Source organism: Sciurus vulgaris (genome assembly GCF_902686455.1).
Source record: "Sciurus vulgaris genome assembly, chromosome: 1".
Lineage (NCBI taxonomy): Eukaryota > Metazoa > Chordata > Mammalia > Rodentia > Sciuridae > Sciurus > Sciurus vulgaris.
The window spans coordinates 120,358,176-120,373,259 of NC_136461.1; the positions used below are offsets into that span (position 1 = coordinate 120,358,176).

At 48.6% G+C, this 15,084-nt stretch overlaps 2 protein-coding genes across 3 annotated transcripts in view; both read left to right on the forward strand.

The window, feature by feature from the left end:
- The window catches only part of CADM3 (cell adhesion molecule 3), a 31,087-nt gene extending 20,658 nt beyond the window's left edge, over positions 1-10,429 (forward strand). For both annotated transcript variants that reach the window (XM_079111972.1, XM_079111973.1), the window contains 8 exons: positions 123-263; positions 768-920; positions 1,587-1,724; positions 2,181-2,351; positions 4,229-4,319; positions 4,737-4,906; positions 7,859-7,984; positions 9,185-10,429. In XM_079111972.1, the coding sequence (XP_078968098.1) occupies positions 123-263; positions 768-920; positions 1,587-1,724; positions 2,181-2,351; positions 4,229-4,319; positions 4,737-4,906; positions 7,859-7,984; positions 9,185-9,303 (1,109 nt within the window). In that variant the 3' untranslated portion in view covers positions 9,304-10,429. The remainder of the gene's footprint in view (positions 1-122; positions 264-767; positions 921-1,586; positions 1,725-2,180; positions 2,352-4,228; positions 4,320-4,736; positions 4,907-7,858; positions 7,985-9,184) is intronic.
- Positions 9,747-14,729, forward strand: ACKR1 (atypical chemokine receptor 1 (Duffy blood group); the record flags this gene model as incomplete). The annotated part of the gene is made up of 3 exons (XM_079127816.1): positions 9,747-9,773; positions 10,973-11,152; positions 13,687-14,729. The coding sequence occupies 3 exons, from the start codon at positions 9,747-9,749 to the stop codon at positions 14,701-14,703; spliced, it is 1,224 nt and encodes a 407-aa protein (XP_078983942.1). The 3' UTR covers positions 14,704-14,729.
- Positions 14,730-15,084: the final 355 nt, after the last annotated feature.

A 15,084-nucleotide genomic window follows, 5' to 3' on the forward strand; every position in this document is an offset into this window, starting at 1 on the left:
ACACAGAGCTCTTGTGCACCAAAGCCTTGGATAGTCTGAATTAGATGAAATGGACTTTGACCCAGAAATGGGTAGAAGTTCTAAAGGTTCCTCAGGATACTAATCCAACTCTACTCTTGCAGATAGTCAGCCCTGGACATCTGATGAAACAGTGGTGGCTGGCGGCACAGTGGTGCTCAAGTGCCAAGTGAAAGATCATGAGGACTCCTCCTTGCAGTGGTCTAATCCGGCCCAGCAGACGCTCTACTTTGGGGAGAAGAGAGGTAGTACGATGCCATGAATTATCTCTCTCCTCGGGAACCATAGACTGGGGAAGGGGACTGCTAAGCCAGAAGGGTATTGTCCCTGTAGTCCAGAGACTAAGTAATGCAGGATGTGCTATTTGGAAACGCAGCAAACTATGGGATCCTCAACTGTTTCCAGAGAAACTTCAGTTCTGTAGCTCTGACCTTGACCATGCATGGTCTTATAGGGTCCTAGAGGAGCATCAGCCCAGAGGAGCCCTACCAGGCAGCTGATGGCAGTGTTGTACCAGGTATTTCAAAAATAAGCACGCAAGATCCAACCCACTTTTCTGAGTATCCCTTAGGCTACTGTACCCAGTGGCCCAAAAGAGTCACTGAATGAGCCAAAGATGGCTCAAACTCAGGAGGAGATTTTTGTCTGCTATCCCTACCCCACCAAAGATAGCAGACCTGGGATTGCAAGATAAATAACATGAAAGATGCCAATAAAAAACTGGCTTCCAATTTTCCCCATCTTTCCAGCCCTTCGAGATAATCGGATTCAGCTGGTTAGCTCTACACCCCATGAGCTCAGCATCAGCATCAGCAATGTGGCCCTGGCAGATGAGGGCGAATACACCTGTTCCATCTTCACTATGCCTGTGCGGACAGCCAAGTCCCTCGTCACTGTGCTCGGTGAGGGCCCCTAGCATGCTTCTTTGCAAACAACGCTCCATAAATGGGCCCCTGCAGCAGTCCAGAGCCAGGCTGACCTCCTGGAAGTTTGAAAATTTAATGGGTGCTTCCCTTGCAATGGAAACCTAAGTTCTAATCCTTACTGTTGTGGTTAACTGTTTGATCTGGGACAGACTTCTTATTTCCTTTAAGCAGGCATTCCCCAACTTTTAACCTGGAATAATCATGTTTATACCACCTATCTCCCAAAATTGTGTGAGGAAAACATGAGATGTGCATGCATTGTTAATTATCATTTCGAAGACAAATCTCTCAGTGGTTTATAGACTATCATCTTCATACTGTGTTTTGATTTGCTTCTTCTCTTCCCTGAGCCTCACAGTATTTCTGTGGCCACTTGGTTATACTCTGGGGTGTCCAGTCAGATAGTGTTTTCTCAGGCATGGTAATCTATCTGCTACCCCACCTCTTCTCCTATGTCTTCCTTTCTGGTTCTCAGGAAGGAGATCAAAGAGAAAGATGATCTCTAGTCTTCAACTCATCTTTCTAAATCAAAGTAGAACCCAGATGTACTGACCCCTAGAGAGGCTATCTCCACAGGGAGAGCTGCAGTGTGACCTCATGGTGCCTCTCCTTCCTATCCTGGCCATCCCCTATCCATGGCAGGAATCCCACAGAAGCCCATCATCACGGGTTACAAATCATCATTACGAGAAAAGGATACAATGACGCTAAACTGTCACTCTTCTGGGAGCAAACCTGCAGCCCAGCTTACCTGGAGGAAGGGTGACCAAGAACTCCATGGTGAGTACCTTCCGCCTTGGGGCTATTGGAAGAGCCCCAGGTGCTATGAAGTTGGGTATATGTCTACGTATTGGTACATAAAGTATGGAATAGAAAGGGAATGATTAATATTTTGTGTAAACCCAGGTATGTATTTCCTTGTGTATACATATCCATTTGTCAACTGGCACTGGGAGTTGAATCCAAGGGTGCTTTGTTACTGAGCTACATCCCCAGACCTTTTTATTTTTTATTTTGAGAAGGGCCTGGCCAAGTTGCTGAGGCTGGCCTTAAACTTGCGATCCTTCTGCCACATTCTCCTGAGTAACTGAGATTACAAGTCACACCTATCTTAAGTTTGTCTAAGTTGAGACTAACCATCTGTGTCTACAGTGGGGCCCATGTGACATCTGTATGTTAGCACTCACGTGTGTGTATTTGTGTGTTCGTGTGTGTGCGCCTGTTTCTGCTTTTTAGGAGAACCAACCCGAATACAGGAAGATTCCAATGGAAAAACCTTCACAGTGAGCAGCTCAGTGACATTACAGGTTACCCGGGAGGATGATGGAGCAGACATCGTGTGCTCAGTGAACCATGAATCTCTAAAGGGAGCTGACAGATCCACCTCTCAACACATTGAAGTTTTATGTATGTCATGGGCTTGGGGGTGAAGAAGGACCAGGTATGAGATAAGGATTGGTAAAGGAAAGTGTGCCTGATGTACGTGAAACCCACAGAGAAGTGAATACATAAAAATGAGCCAAGAGGTAGCAGTGCCTGGCTAAAGGCTGGTGAGCTCTTTCTGTAAAGTGCCCAGTAATAAATATTGTAGCCTTGGCGAGTCACACAGTCTCTCTCTCCACTACTTAACTCTGCCTCTGCTGCAGAGGAACAGAAACAGACAGTATGCAAACAAATGAGCTGGGCTGTGTTCCATTAAAACTTTATTTACAAAAATGTGCAACTGGCAGGATTTGGTCCAAGGGTCAGTTTACCAACCCCTGAGTTAAGCCAGTGCATTGTATATAATTAGATTGCAAATTACAGTGGTAAGTGAAGCAAATCAGAAATCCCAGGATATAGTCTCTAGTCTGTCCTCCACCTACTAGCTTTGTGATGTTAAGATTACTTTACCCCGCTGAGCTTGATCCTTTGTGAAACAAGACAGATGAACAAGGGATCACTAAGGTTTCTTTTGGGGCCAACATTCCATGACTTCAGAAAAGTATGAATGCAATGAAAATACAGTCTTCCTGGCACCACCCCCTATTCCCAGATCTTTTTCCAACTGAGCAGTCTTCTGTTTGCACTAGATCCATGAATTTTCTTGGTCTGCTGAGCTGAGATGGCCACCATCACTATCAGTGACATTGAAGTTAAGAAGCATGATCTACCTGAGTTTCCCACAAAGAGATTAAGATTACTAGCCGTGTTACTTTGACCAAAGCTTAATCTCTCTGTGTCTCCTGCTTGCTTCACTGAGTTATCCTGAGGATAAATAAAACCATACATAGGAAAGAACTCTATAAACTTCAAAGTGCCCTGTAATCACCAGCTCTGAGTGTGAGTCTCCTGGCCTTGGGCATTTGCTCTGAGCCTAGTCTCTGGCCAGGTAAAGAAGGTCCTTTCCTGTCTGATCTCCTCTGTTAGATACTGGACCATCTGGCAATAACTGTCCAGGGATCTTTTGGCCCAAGTGTGATCAGCAATCAGTCAACAAATGTTGTACTCCAGGCACTGTGCTAGAGGTTTTTGTGGCTGTGGGGCCCCAGGACACCCATTCTCTCACCTGGCCTGACTCTCTTCGGCCTGTTCATTTGACTGGAACACGTTCATTAACTCGTTGTTAAGGTTGGCTCTATCCTTAGGGGAAGCACAGTCTCTTTATCTGCTGTTCTAAACCAGCATCTGGTTGCATTGTTCTAAGCCACCATCTGGACCTAGCCTCTTAAGCAGCCCTTTGGCGTCAATGGCAGATGCCATTATTCCTTCCCAGAGCTCATCTATATTGTGGCAGTCCTTTTTGGCAGCCAAAATATGACCCCCATCTCTTGCTGTTTCAAAGTTCTCATTTTGTGTTTGGACTGACCACTCGAAGTGCTGTTTTGTGTTCAAACATTGCTGCTGGTTCTAAGCTCCCTTGCAGAGTACACAGAACTAAGAGGTTGTGAACTCCATCAGTGTCAAGTTCAGGTGTCTTTGTTCTGTTAAAAATATGCATTAAGTCCTATCTGTGTGCCAGGCAGTTGGCTAAGCATGGATAAATCACTTATTCCCCTTCTTAGCTCCGTGAAGACCTCCATGAAGTCCACCCCAGTAAGGACAGACCTCCTGAAACCCTATCTCTAGGTGCTTAGTCTTTAATCACAAATGCTGGGGGAGGAAGGCCTTTGTTCATAGCCTCTTGGGATTTTGAGACATTTAGGGGTAGAAGCCATAGTACATAATGGGGTGGTTTCAAGATTTGGGAGATCTCCTAAGTAGGTATGGGCAATTTTGTGTTGACAACATTTCCTTCTTCACAGACACACCGACTGCAATGATTAGACCGGACCCTCCACATCCCCGTGAAGGCCAGAAGCTGTCGCTACACTGTGAGGGTCGTGGCAACCCTGTGTAAGATCTACTTGTTGGCCTCTTGTACCTTCGCACTCTCCGACTGTCATCTTCACTGAATGTCTTCTTCCCTTCTCCCCTGTACTGTCTGAGCCGAGCCTCCTACCCTCTGACACTGTCCAGCATCCATCCTTTGATTGTTTCTTCTGAAAAGCATCAGGAGTAGGTGGGATCACCTCTCTAGCTTAGCACCCTAGCCTGTCCTAAGGAACAAAGTTACAGTAAGATAAAGTTAGGAAATCTCCTCTTCTCTAGAATTAACCCAAGAGGCCACCTTCCCCCTGTCTCTGGAAATCTGAGTCCTATAGCTTTTTGAGCCTGATCGGTTTTTTACTTTTCCACTCCACATTTATTTTTCTTCCTTCAGCTTCCTGGCTTATGTTTTCCTTAACATTTCTGATTTTTCTACCTCAACAGCCCCCAGAAGTACCTTTGGATGAAGGAGGGTAGCGATCCACCTCTGAAGACGACCCAGGAGAGCGCACTCATCTTCCCCTTCCTCAACAAGAGCGACAGTGGTATCTACGGCTGCACTGCCATCAGCAACATGGGCAGCTACACGGCCTACTTCACTCTCAATGTCAACGGTGAGTTTCCTAAACCCCTTTCCCAGCATCTCCCTTCTCTGTACATCTCACACTCTTCTTCTTCCCACTTCCTGATAGCTTTCCCCCTCACCTTGACTAGGAATGGAGTTGAGGAAAAATAGCTCCCTCATTGGAAGACTGAGGACTTAGGCTCTAGGTCTACTCTGGAATGTGTAATAAGGGAAAATCAATGAAGGGGTGGGATCTCAACTGCCTTTGTCTAGAAACTCTGGCTCTCCTCGTACCATCTTTCGACCTCTGTACTCACCTGGCAATAAGGATAATAATTCTCCATCTAGAGTCCCTGGAGCCTATCAGATTCAAGCATATGTACATTTCCCATACCAACAAGTAGAGTTCCTCCTTCTAGGAGTAACTATGGACGCAGGTTGCTACTGTCCTTTCCTTTTAGGAAGATGTTAGGCATACTCTAGTAGGCCCAGGCAGAAAAAAAAAAAAAAAAAGAGATAAACTTATATGTGTGGAGAGATAGTTAGAATCTTTTCTCAGATACTGTGTCTTTTAAAGGGACCAGTGGATGCTTCTTCTCTGAAGTTCTTCTCAAAACTGTGATCACCAAATGCACTAAAGAGTCCCTTTCAGGGACAGTTTGCAAAGAAATTTTTTTTAAAGTTCCCAATGGCAGCAGGGTCTTGCTAGGAAGTCTTGCAACCCTTTCTGCAGAATAGGGAAAACACATTGTCACAGAAATTTCAGAGGCTCCCTAACTTGAAATGCCCATTAATACAGTGTGTGTGTGTGTGTGTGTGTGTGTGTGTGTGTGTATGTGTGTGTGTGTTCGGGGTCTGGGGGGATAACAGCCAAGCTCCAGGAGATAAGAGGTCTGAGTTCTTGAGACCATAATGTCTAGATTGGTGATTCCAACTCCAGGAGCCAACCACAGCATGTGGGAGCTGCCTCAGCACAACAAACAGGGCTATTGTAAGATGCCAGGAGCAAAGACAAAGCACTGAGGACTGGTCTCTGCCCCCAGATCACTCCAGACCAAGTCTGATTATGATTGGCAGTGAGAGAAAGTTCCTGTGCCCTGTAGTTGGTATCTTGCTGATCTCCCATTGCCCTGTGCTTAAAAGGCTGAGGGAGTCCTGTGTGATTCATGTGCTGCCAGTGCTGACGCCTGGTGGCCAAGAGAGTTACTGCATCTGCTTCCAGGAACATCCTAAGTGAAAACCTGCCAGGAATGAAATTAAATGTAGAGACAGGGGCTCTACAGAGGTCATTTGGCAGTGGAAGCTTGTGCTTTTTCTAAGGCATTTCCACATCCATAGTTTCTGGAATAATTATCCAAGATTAATTTTCAATGCGTACTTTGTCTTATATACTCCTGGGAGGAAGATAGTATGTTAAACCCCTTCTACACCATCACATCCACCCCATCCTGTCGTGGAGCACAGGGGCCCGTCTTGTCCCTTCCTCTCAAGCAGGGTATGAAAAACTAGTGCACAAGTCAGGAATGGTGACACACCTTTGTAATTCCTGTGACTTGGGAGGCTTGGGCAGGAGGATCACAAGTTCAAGGCCAGCCTCAGCAACTTAGCAAGGCCCTAAGCAACTTAGAGAGACCCTATCTCAAAATAAATAAATAAATGAATAAAGGACTGAGGATGTGGTTCAACAGCCCTGGATTCAATCCCCAGTACCAAAAATGAAAGATGTGAAGAAAAAAAAAAAAAGCACAAATGTTTCCTTTTCAAATAAGGTATAGACAGGCAAGGAAGTCAAAAGCAGGCCTGGTCAAGCCTGAGGAGATATAAGAAAGGAAAGGTTTTTTTTTTTTTTTTTTTTTTTTGAGTATGGAAATGGACAATGAGGCATCCCAGACTCAAGCTGAGTCTAAAAGCAAGACAGTAGCTCTCCCATGGGTGAGAGAAATACAGCTATGGCTAATGTAATTTTGGATATCTCAGAACCATACCCTGGGCCTGTGCGGTTGTCTGTGGATATTTGAGTTCCTGATTATGGCTGGGGCTGTTCTTGCCACACCTATCCCCTGTTGCTATGGGGATCTAATGGCAGAGACACCACTGTCATGAAAAAAGCAAGTCAGTCCTTGTCCCTTGAGCCTTGGGATGGTGGTCAGTGAAATGGAATCCCAAGCCTCCTTGTTCAGACAGACCAGAAAGCTGAAGTTTTACTGGAGTGTTAAGATTTCCTGCCAAGAAAATACACTGTTCTTTATGCTATCCAGATATTTCATTGTCGCTATTGTTAATTTGTGTGCATGTGGTGCTGGGGGATTGAACCTGAGGCTTCCATATGCAAGTCAAGTGCTATCCCACTGAGCTATATGCCCAATCCTTTTTAGTTTTTATTTTGAGACAGGGTCTTGCTAAGTTGCCAAGGCTGACCTCAAACTTGTGATCTTCCTACTTCAGTCTCCCAAATCATGGTATTACAGGTGTGGGCCACCGGACCTGGGTGAAGTGCTTTATTCTTGGCTGCAATAGCTTTTCACTGCTCTTTCCCTATCTGATATCAGGACAGCAGGAAAATAGACTGAGAAGCCCCCTAGAGGAACCAGTTTCAAATACCAGTCAGACAGGAGGTTAAGAGGGCATGGGACATAAGGAAGGAACAACTGATCACCCATAAGTAAAAGAGAGAGAGGTTGGTAACAGGCATTAAAGCAGTGATCTTTGATCAAGGTCAAGTTTTGGTGCCAAGAAATCAACTTGGATGGTGGAATGTGAGCAGATTTTACTTATTCTCGAATATGTCAATTTTTTTTTTTTTTTTAACAATGCTATGTTCCAGGCTTGGTGAAGCAATCTTGAGAACACACTGTGTCAGATCCCCTTTGCTGAATACCACTGCTCCATTCTCCTTATGTTAGTGCCTTTTCTCTGCTGAGTTAGACTACCCAGGGCCAAGTTCGAATGCTGAGATAATGGTTCCCCCAGATCTGACTGTGTGCCTCCCACTTCTCTCCAGACCCCAGTCCAGTGCCCTCGTCCACCAGCACCTACCATGCTATCATCGGCGGGATTGTGGCTTTCATCGTCTTCCTGCTGCTCATCCTGCTCATCTTCCTCGGCCACTACTTGATCCGGCACAAAGGTCAGAAGCATTATGAGAATTTGGATGGGCTGGGGAGATCAGTCGGGGCAGGCAGGAAGAAGAAGGCTGCAAGAAGGGCCTGCAGATACTCAGTCGTCCCCTTGGAGAGTTTGAGGGGGAAAAATATGCATCCAACCCCTTTAAGTGTCAACCCTGTGATCACTGAGCCCCCCAGCTCCACAGTAAAACCTGATTGCTTGGTAATCATCCAAGTAAAATCAAACCTTCCCACTCAGTCAGCTGCTCCAGGCTGCTCTGCCTCCAGGGTCTCTGCTGTGTAAGACTGAGAGCTCCTGAAATGAGTCTCTATCCCATTTTTTCCTGTACTGTCATCCTTTCTGTTGGTTTAGCCTCTTCCTTCTTGATCTCCTCACTCCTCGTCCTCACCCTATCTCTTTGCTCCCCACATTTGCTGTTGTTAAAGTTTTTATTTTCCCTCCTACATCCATGACACCTTTTCATTCCTTCCCAGACCTCCTGCCTTGATATTGTTCCAGCCAGCAGCCTAGCTGCATGGGCTGCTCATATGTGAGCCAGCTCTCAACTACATTGCTCATGAAACTGCTCACAGCCAAGGTGTAGTGGTACACCTGGAATCCCTGTAACTCCGGAGGCTGAGGCAGGAAGATTACAAGTTTGCAATCAGCCTTGTAATGTTGCCAGGCCCTAATCAACTTCATGAGACCTGTCTCAAAATGACATCTAACAGGGCTAGGGATATAGCTTAGTGGTAAAGCACCCATGAGTTCAATCTTCAGTATGAAAATAAATAAATAAATAAATAAAAGCAAAAGCTACTCATAATGTTGACATAGCAATTCCTCATCCTAGTTTGTACCTGCACATATATATGTGTATACGTACATATATATATATATAAACACACACACATATATATATGCACTCGTGCACGCACACACATACACACTTCTTTCTCTTTTTATTTCTTGTCTGTATTATATTATAGAGAAGATTCTAATAATAAGGGCAGGATTCAGTATTCAGATGGATGTGGTCAGGTGAGGGATGCTGCCAGCAAAATGCAAAGGAGGTAAGGTAGTGTGGAAGAAAGCTCTCGGCAAGAGAGAAAAGTTACATAAGCATTGTGCAAGTGGGTGGGCAGGAAAGTGGAAGTGGGCAGGGTGGACGGTGGCAGCATAGAAACTGCTTCTGAAAAGAGGAGCCTCTCTCTCCACACAGGAACCTACCTGACGCACGAGGCCAAGGGTTCCGATGATGCCCCAGATGCGGACACCGCCATCATCAACGCAGAAGGCGGGCAGTCAGGAGGGGATGACAAGAAGGAATATTTCATCTAGGGGCAACTGCTCACCTCCTGCGCCCCCCAGGGGCCCCGTGGGGACTGCTGGGGCCGTCACCAACCTGGACTTGTACAGAGCGACCCCAGGGCCGCCCCTCCCGCTTGCTCCCCAGCCCACCCACCCCCCTGTACAGAATGTCTGCTTTGGGTGCGGTTTTGTACTCGGTTTGGAATGGGGAGGGAGGAGGGCGGGGGGGAGGGGAGGGTTACCCTCAGCCCTTTCCGTGGCTTCTCTGCGTTTGGGTTATTATTATTTTTGTAACAATCCCAAATCAAATCCGTCTCCAGGCTGGAGAGGCAGGGCTCCTGGGGTGAGGAAAGAAAAAAAAAAGAAAGAAAAAAAGAAAAACAAAACAAAAAAAACAAAAACAAAAAACGAAAAAACAAAAAAAAAAAAAAAAAAAAAAAAAAAAAAAGAAAGAAAAGAAAAGAAAACCTGGAATGCTCGAGGAGAATGAAGGTGGAGGGGTAGGAAATGGGTAAGGAACAGGGCTGGTTTGGAGGTAGGGGCTCTCCCCAGACCTCTTCCCTCTCTTCTCCCAGCAGAGGAGGTTCCCAGACTTCAGAGACCCAGGAACAGGAAGGTTGTGAGCAGGGGCTGGTGGTGGCTTTTCCTCTGGGAGCCATGCACTGTGAGTCATGGATAGGGAGACAGGTGCCACCCTGAAGCAGAGCGGAAAAGTTGTCTGGGAGATGTGACCTGGAGCCATGTGGGGACCCAGGGCTTTAACACTGGGAGGACACGGGTCCCTGTAAAGAGGGTAGATTTGGAGAGAAAGGACTGATGGTGGAGAAAGCCCTGTCCACCCCTCCTCACGATGAATGAAAGCAGGCCTTGGGGGACAGCAGAGCTCAGCTGCCCTTCCTAGTCCCAGCAGCTGTGGGAGAGGCGCTGCTCTGGGGCCTGAACTGCATCTGCTTCCCCGCCAAGGTGTCCCTCACTCTTACCTACCACCCTGGACTGTTGCACGGCAACCGCTCCTCTCATGGCATTGCTCAGCAACTCCTCCAACATCTTGTGCCACCTTGTGCCCCTTCCTGTCCCCTATACCAGCCTTCGTTCCTTCCTCCCTCAGCAGCCAGGCAGACATAACAACAAAAATACTAAAAGGAGCTTCACTGCACTGAGCTGTTTCCTGCCCAAACTAAGGGAATAATGTGAACTCTGTGCGCATGCGTGTGTGTAATTGTGTGTAAACATGTGTGGGTGTGTATGTGCTGTATGTGCCTGTGTGTCTGTGTGCATGAGAAGAAGAGAGGGATTGAGGAGGAGGGTGGAGGACAGGGGTCCTGGGCAGGTAGACGGGTGTAGAGCTCATAAAGGATGGCTTTGGGAGTGGGGGATTCCTAGTCAGGGTTTGTACCTCACCTGGGATGCTGCTCCATCCTGGTCTTTTCCATGCCACCCCCAATGCCCTCGTGTTTTAGAGAAAGGAGTCCCAGGATGTGTCATTGCCCAGCTGTGCATCTCATCTCTCCCTGAAACACACAGCATCCAGCCCCTCCCTCAGCATCCCATCTCCAAGCCTTGGAGTCAGTGCCACAGCCTTTGCTATGCACCCCACAGGCCTCTCCCTGGCATTGACCCTGGATTTCCAACTGTGTGTAACCCATAGGTCTGGGTCCTCACCCCTGCTTTTGGTTTTGTTTTCCTCCTTGTGGCCCAGCTGGTTGCTGTGGAGATGAGGCTGCTCACCCTCCCTGTGCTGGCAGGCCTGCCCCACCTCAGACCCCAGATGCTCTTGGCATTGCCCTCCCCTCTCCAGCATGTCCTCCCTGCTCTGATAATGGGCGTGCAAAATGGGGACACCTGTGATCCAGCAGGTTTGCCCACTCCTTCAGTTCAGGTAATACCTTTGTGAATCTTCCAGCCCCTGGTTCGGGTCCTGGGCACAGCAGGCAACCCCCTCACCTAAGCCAGGGCCCCCTCCTCTTACAGCAACAAGGGAGCCTTGGACCCCAGGTCTCTTGGGCTTCCTGTCTCCCGGCACCCGCTTTTGGGAAAAATGATTTTTTCTCTTTGAGCTGAACCACTCTGTCCATATTACACAGAAGCCATATTTGTACGGGGGGCGGGGGGAGCAGGGCCTTTGTGCTGTGTGTGTCTGTCCACGGGTGGGTGGGTGGGGGAAGGGAGCAGGGAGGGGATCGTGTATCTTTATAATCTTTCTAACTCTCCTGTGCTAATCTCAGAGGGGTCACCCTCAATATATCTGGATTACCCGTGTCGTCCAGCTGCCTCCTTTCTGCGGCTCTCACTACTGCAGGGCTGCGTGTAGCTAAGGGCTGTTTTGGTATCGCCTGCACCTGGCACCTGCCATCTCAAGGGGGTGTCGTGTCCTTGCCATGTTCTCTCAAGAGCATCTGTGTATGGAAACAAAGGAGACAAGTGTCTTCACCCCCTTTTGCCAGGTCCTTGCTTTCCAGAGAGGGTTTGGGGTGGGGCATCATCCGACTGCTTCTCCAGCCCTCTGTCTTGCACTTGGGAACCACTTGGAGACACCCTCAACACTGTCCAGGAAGGAGACTGACCAGATCGTTACCAAACTTACTTTCCAGCCCTCCTAATGTTCAACAGGAAACTGGTATCCTGGGAGACAAAGGAGTCATTTCTACAAGGTCTGAGGTGCTCTGCCCCCAGGTACCCCTCTACGTGACTGAGAAAAAGTCCTTGACAGAACGGGGGTTAAAACGTTCCATGCTTTCTTGAAAAGTGAATCCAAGTGTCCCCTATCCTGCTCTCTCTCACTGTTCTGACTTGGACACTCTATGACCCACCACTCCCAAAATCCAGGCTACAACTCCCACACTGAAGAAATGAAATGCAGAGACGAGTGACGAAATAGCAGAGAACCCGGGAAAGCAGCTGAAGGAGAGGCTACCAAGGAGAAGAGGCGTTGACTTGGGAGAATCTGCCTATAGGGAAGATGCCTTTTGTTTCTGCCAGCCAGAGAACTAGCAGTTCCAGTCCACCACCACCCCCAATCCCCCAGAAGAAACTTGACTTATTGCTGAGATGTCAGTACAATGAAGTAATTCCAGAACCTCTATGTCCCCAACAGAAATATGAATAGAGATTACCCCATGGGCAACGTGGGGTAAAAATATGGTGTCCCATTGTCCCCAAGAGCCTTGCTTTAATATGCCAGACCATGTGTTCTGCTTGGGTGTGGGAGATACACTTACAGGGCTGAAGCAAATGCCCAGTCACTTCCTGAGTAGGGTCATGATGCAGCCTTGACAGCTCCTTCAGTCCACCCTCCCTCTCACACTGAAACACCACACACTCCTGGACGCTGCCAACACCCAACACTCGGATGTGCACACACTGATACATAACACACACACACACAGGTAAACAGGCAAATTCTACTCACCCTGATACAGAGTCCCCACCAAAATGTATCCCCCCCACAAGACTGAACAGATCCAACCACAAACACATGGCTGTTGAACACTGTCCTTGGATCCCACCCAAGGGGATGGGCAGCAGTGAGAGTCATCCGCTGCCATTGCACTACAACTTCCCAGCTCCTCTCTTATCTCTGCCTCACAAGTCACCTCTGGCCCCTCTTCCTTCCTTGTGCTTGAAGAATCTCCACTTGCTGGAAAGCCCCCTGGTTTCTTCCTTTCCATCTTCGGGAAAATGCCCCCTTCCTGGTCCTCGCCTTGTTCTTTTCCTGAGACTGTCCTGACCTGTCAAACCCAAACTCAAAACAGGAAGCCCCGGCCAGTGCCCCATGTGGACCTCGGGCTCAGGCAGGCAGTAGGCGTGGGGCAAAGTTTCCTGAGTGCTGCCCCCATGGCCCTGCCCAGAACCTGAGGGCCTTCATTAGACCTCAGCACTTATCTGGGAACCACAGCTGCTGTAGAGTGTCCCAGCCCTTCTCTCTGCCAGCGCTGAGCCCACAGTGCTATGGGGAACTGCCTGCGCCCGGTGAGTGTGGGGGCCCCTTTGCCCCCAGTGCCCTTCGGTGTGCTCCTCAGGTCTCGCCTTTTCTGCTCATCTTTTATCCCTCCCCTCATTTTGTTCTCTCTTAAAAATCTGTTTTCCCTTCCTCCTTATCCCAGCCTCCCACCCCATCCTTCTCCTTTCCCTTCACCTTTTAGCCAGTTCCTTGCAGGTCCTTTATTGCCCTGCTCTGACTCTGTTCCTCTGGTCCTACCCCTTCCCTGGCTTTTCCATCTCCCTATTGCTTTTCCATCTCTCTGTCCCTCCACTGTCTTCTTCCATCATCCCTGCTGCCTCCAATTCCCACAGCTCCCTCTTCCTCCCAAGTCAGGCTTCCCTTTGTCCTCCCTTCCCAAGTCCCCAAGGTTCCGGGAGGCTCTTGGTTGGGGTGACTGGACGCTGACTTCCTCCTCTGGGTATGTCCTCCAGGTGGAGTCCTCCTTCTCACTGGACAAGAACAGAAGTCACTTGTCTCCTGAAAACTATGCTTGGAATTATTCCTACGATGAAGATTCCTACAAATTCCTCGAAGACTACCACATTCCGGACTCCGCTGCCCCCTGCCACTCCTGTAACCTTCTGGATGACTCCTCGCTACCCTTCTTCATCCTGGCCAGTGTCCTGGGTATCCTGGCTAGTGGTGCTGTCCTCTATGCACTTTTCAGATCTCTCTTCCACTGGCAGCTCTGCCCCAGTTGGCCTATCCTGGCACAGCTGGCTGTGGGAAGCACCCTCTTCAGCATCGTGGTGCCCATTCTGGCCCCAGGGCTAAACAACACCCATAGCACCACCCTGTGCAGCCTGGGATATGAGGTCTGGTACAGCTCAGCCTTTGCCCAGGCTCTACTGATAGGGTGCCATGCCTGCCTGGGTCCCAAACTGGGTACAGGCCAGATCCGGGGCCTCACTCTGGGACTCACTGTGGGGGTTTGGGGAGTGGCTCTTCTGTTAGGGTTGCCAGTCACCCTGGCCACAGACACTTCTTATGGTCTCTGCACCCTGGCATACAGCAGGGGCCTTGGGGCTTTGCATTCCACACATGCTGCAGTCTGCTTTTGCATCTTTATCTTGCTGCCCCTGGGTTTGTTGGGAGCCAAGGGGCTCAAGAAGGCATTGGACAGGGGACCAGGTCCCTGCATTAATGTCCTGTGGGTCTGGTTCCTTTTCTGGTGGCCTCATGGGATGGTTCTGGGGTTTGACTCTCTAGTGAGGGCCAAGGTTTTGCTGTTGCCAACATGTCTGGCCCAGCAGATTCTGGACCTGATGCTGCACCTGGCAGAAGCCCTGGCCATATTGCACTGTGTGGTGTCTCCCCTGCTCGTGGCCCTGTTCTGCCACCAGGCCACCCATGCCTCCTTGCCCTCCCTGCCCCTTCCTGCAAGACGATCTTCTCATCCGGACACTTTTGAAGGCAAATCTTCACTTTCTTCCCACTTGTCAACCTGAATTAAAGTTTACACTGCTTTTTTGAAGTGAGTAGTTTCTTGTTTTGTCTGGGGATGAAGAGGAGAGGAAGGAGAATGGAGAGAGAGGAAGACATTTCCTGCCAGATTTTCCTGCCAGCATCTGTTTCTCTAGCTGGCCTGGGGAGAAAGTGAATGATGTATAAACATCCTCAGGACACACACATGTTTTCTTGAGGTATGCGGTTACTGCCTTCTCCAAGGGGAAGAGAGGAGAAACTGGAGCATGATGGGAGCAGATGAGCCTTGAAAACTAGAAGACATGCTTAATAGGTAAATAAATAAGAGAAGCTCTTGCATAGAGCAAATGAGATAGGAAGAAAAACTGGAAAAGCCTGGAACAGTGGCCTATGCCTGAAACCTA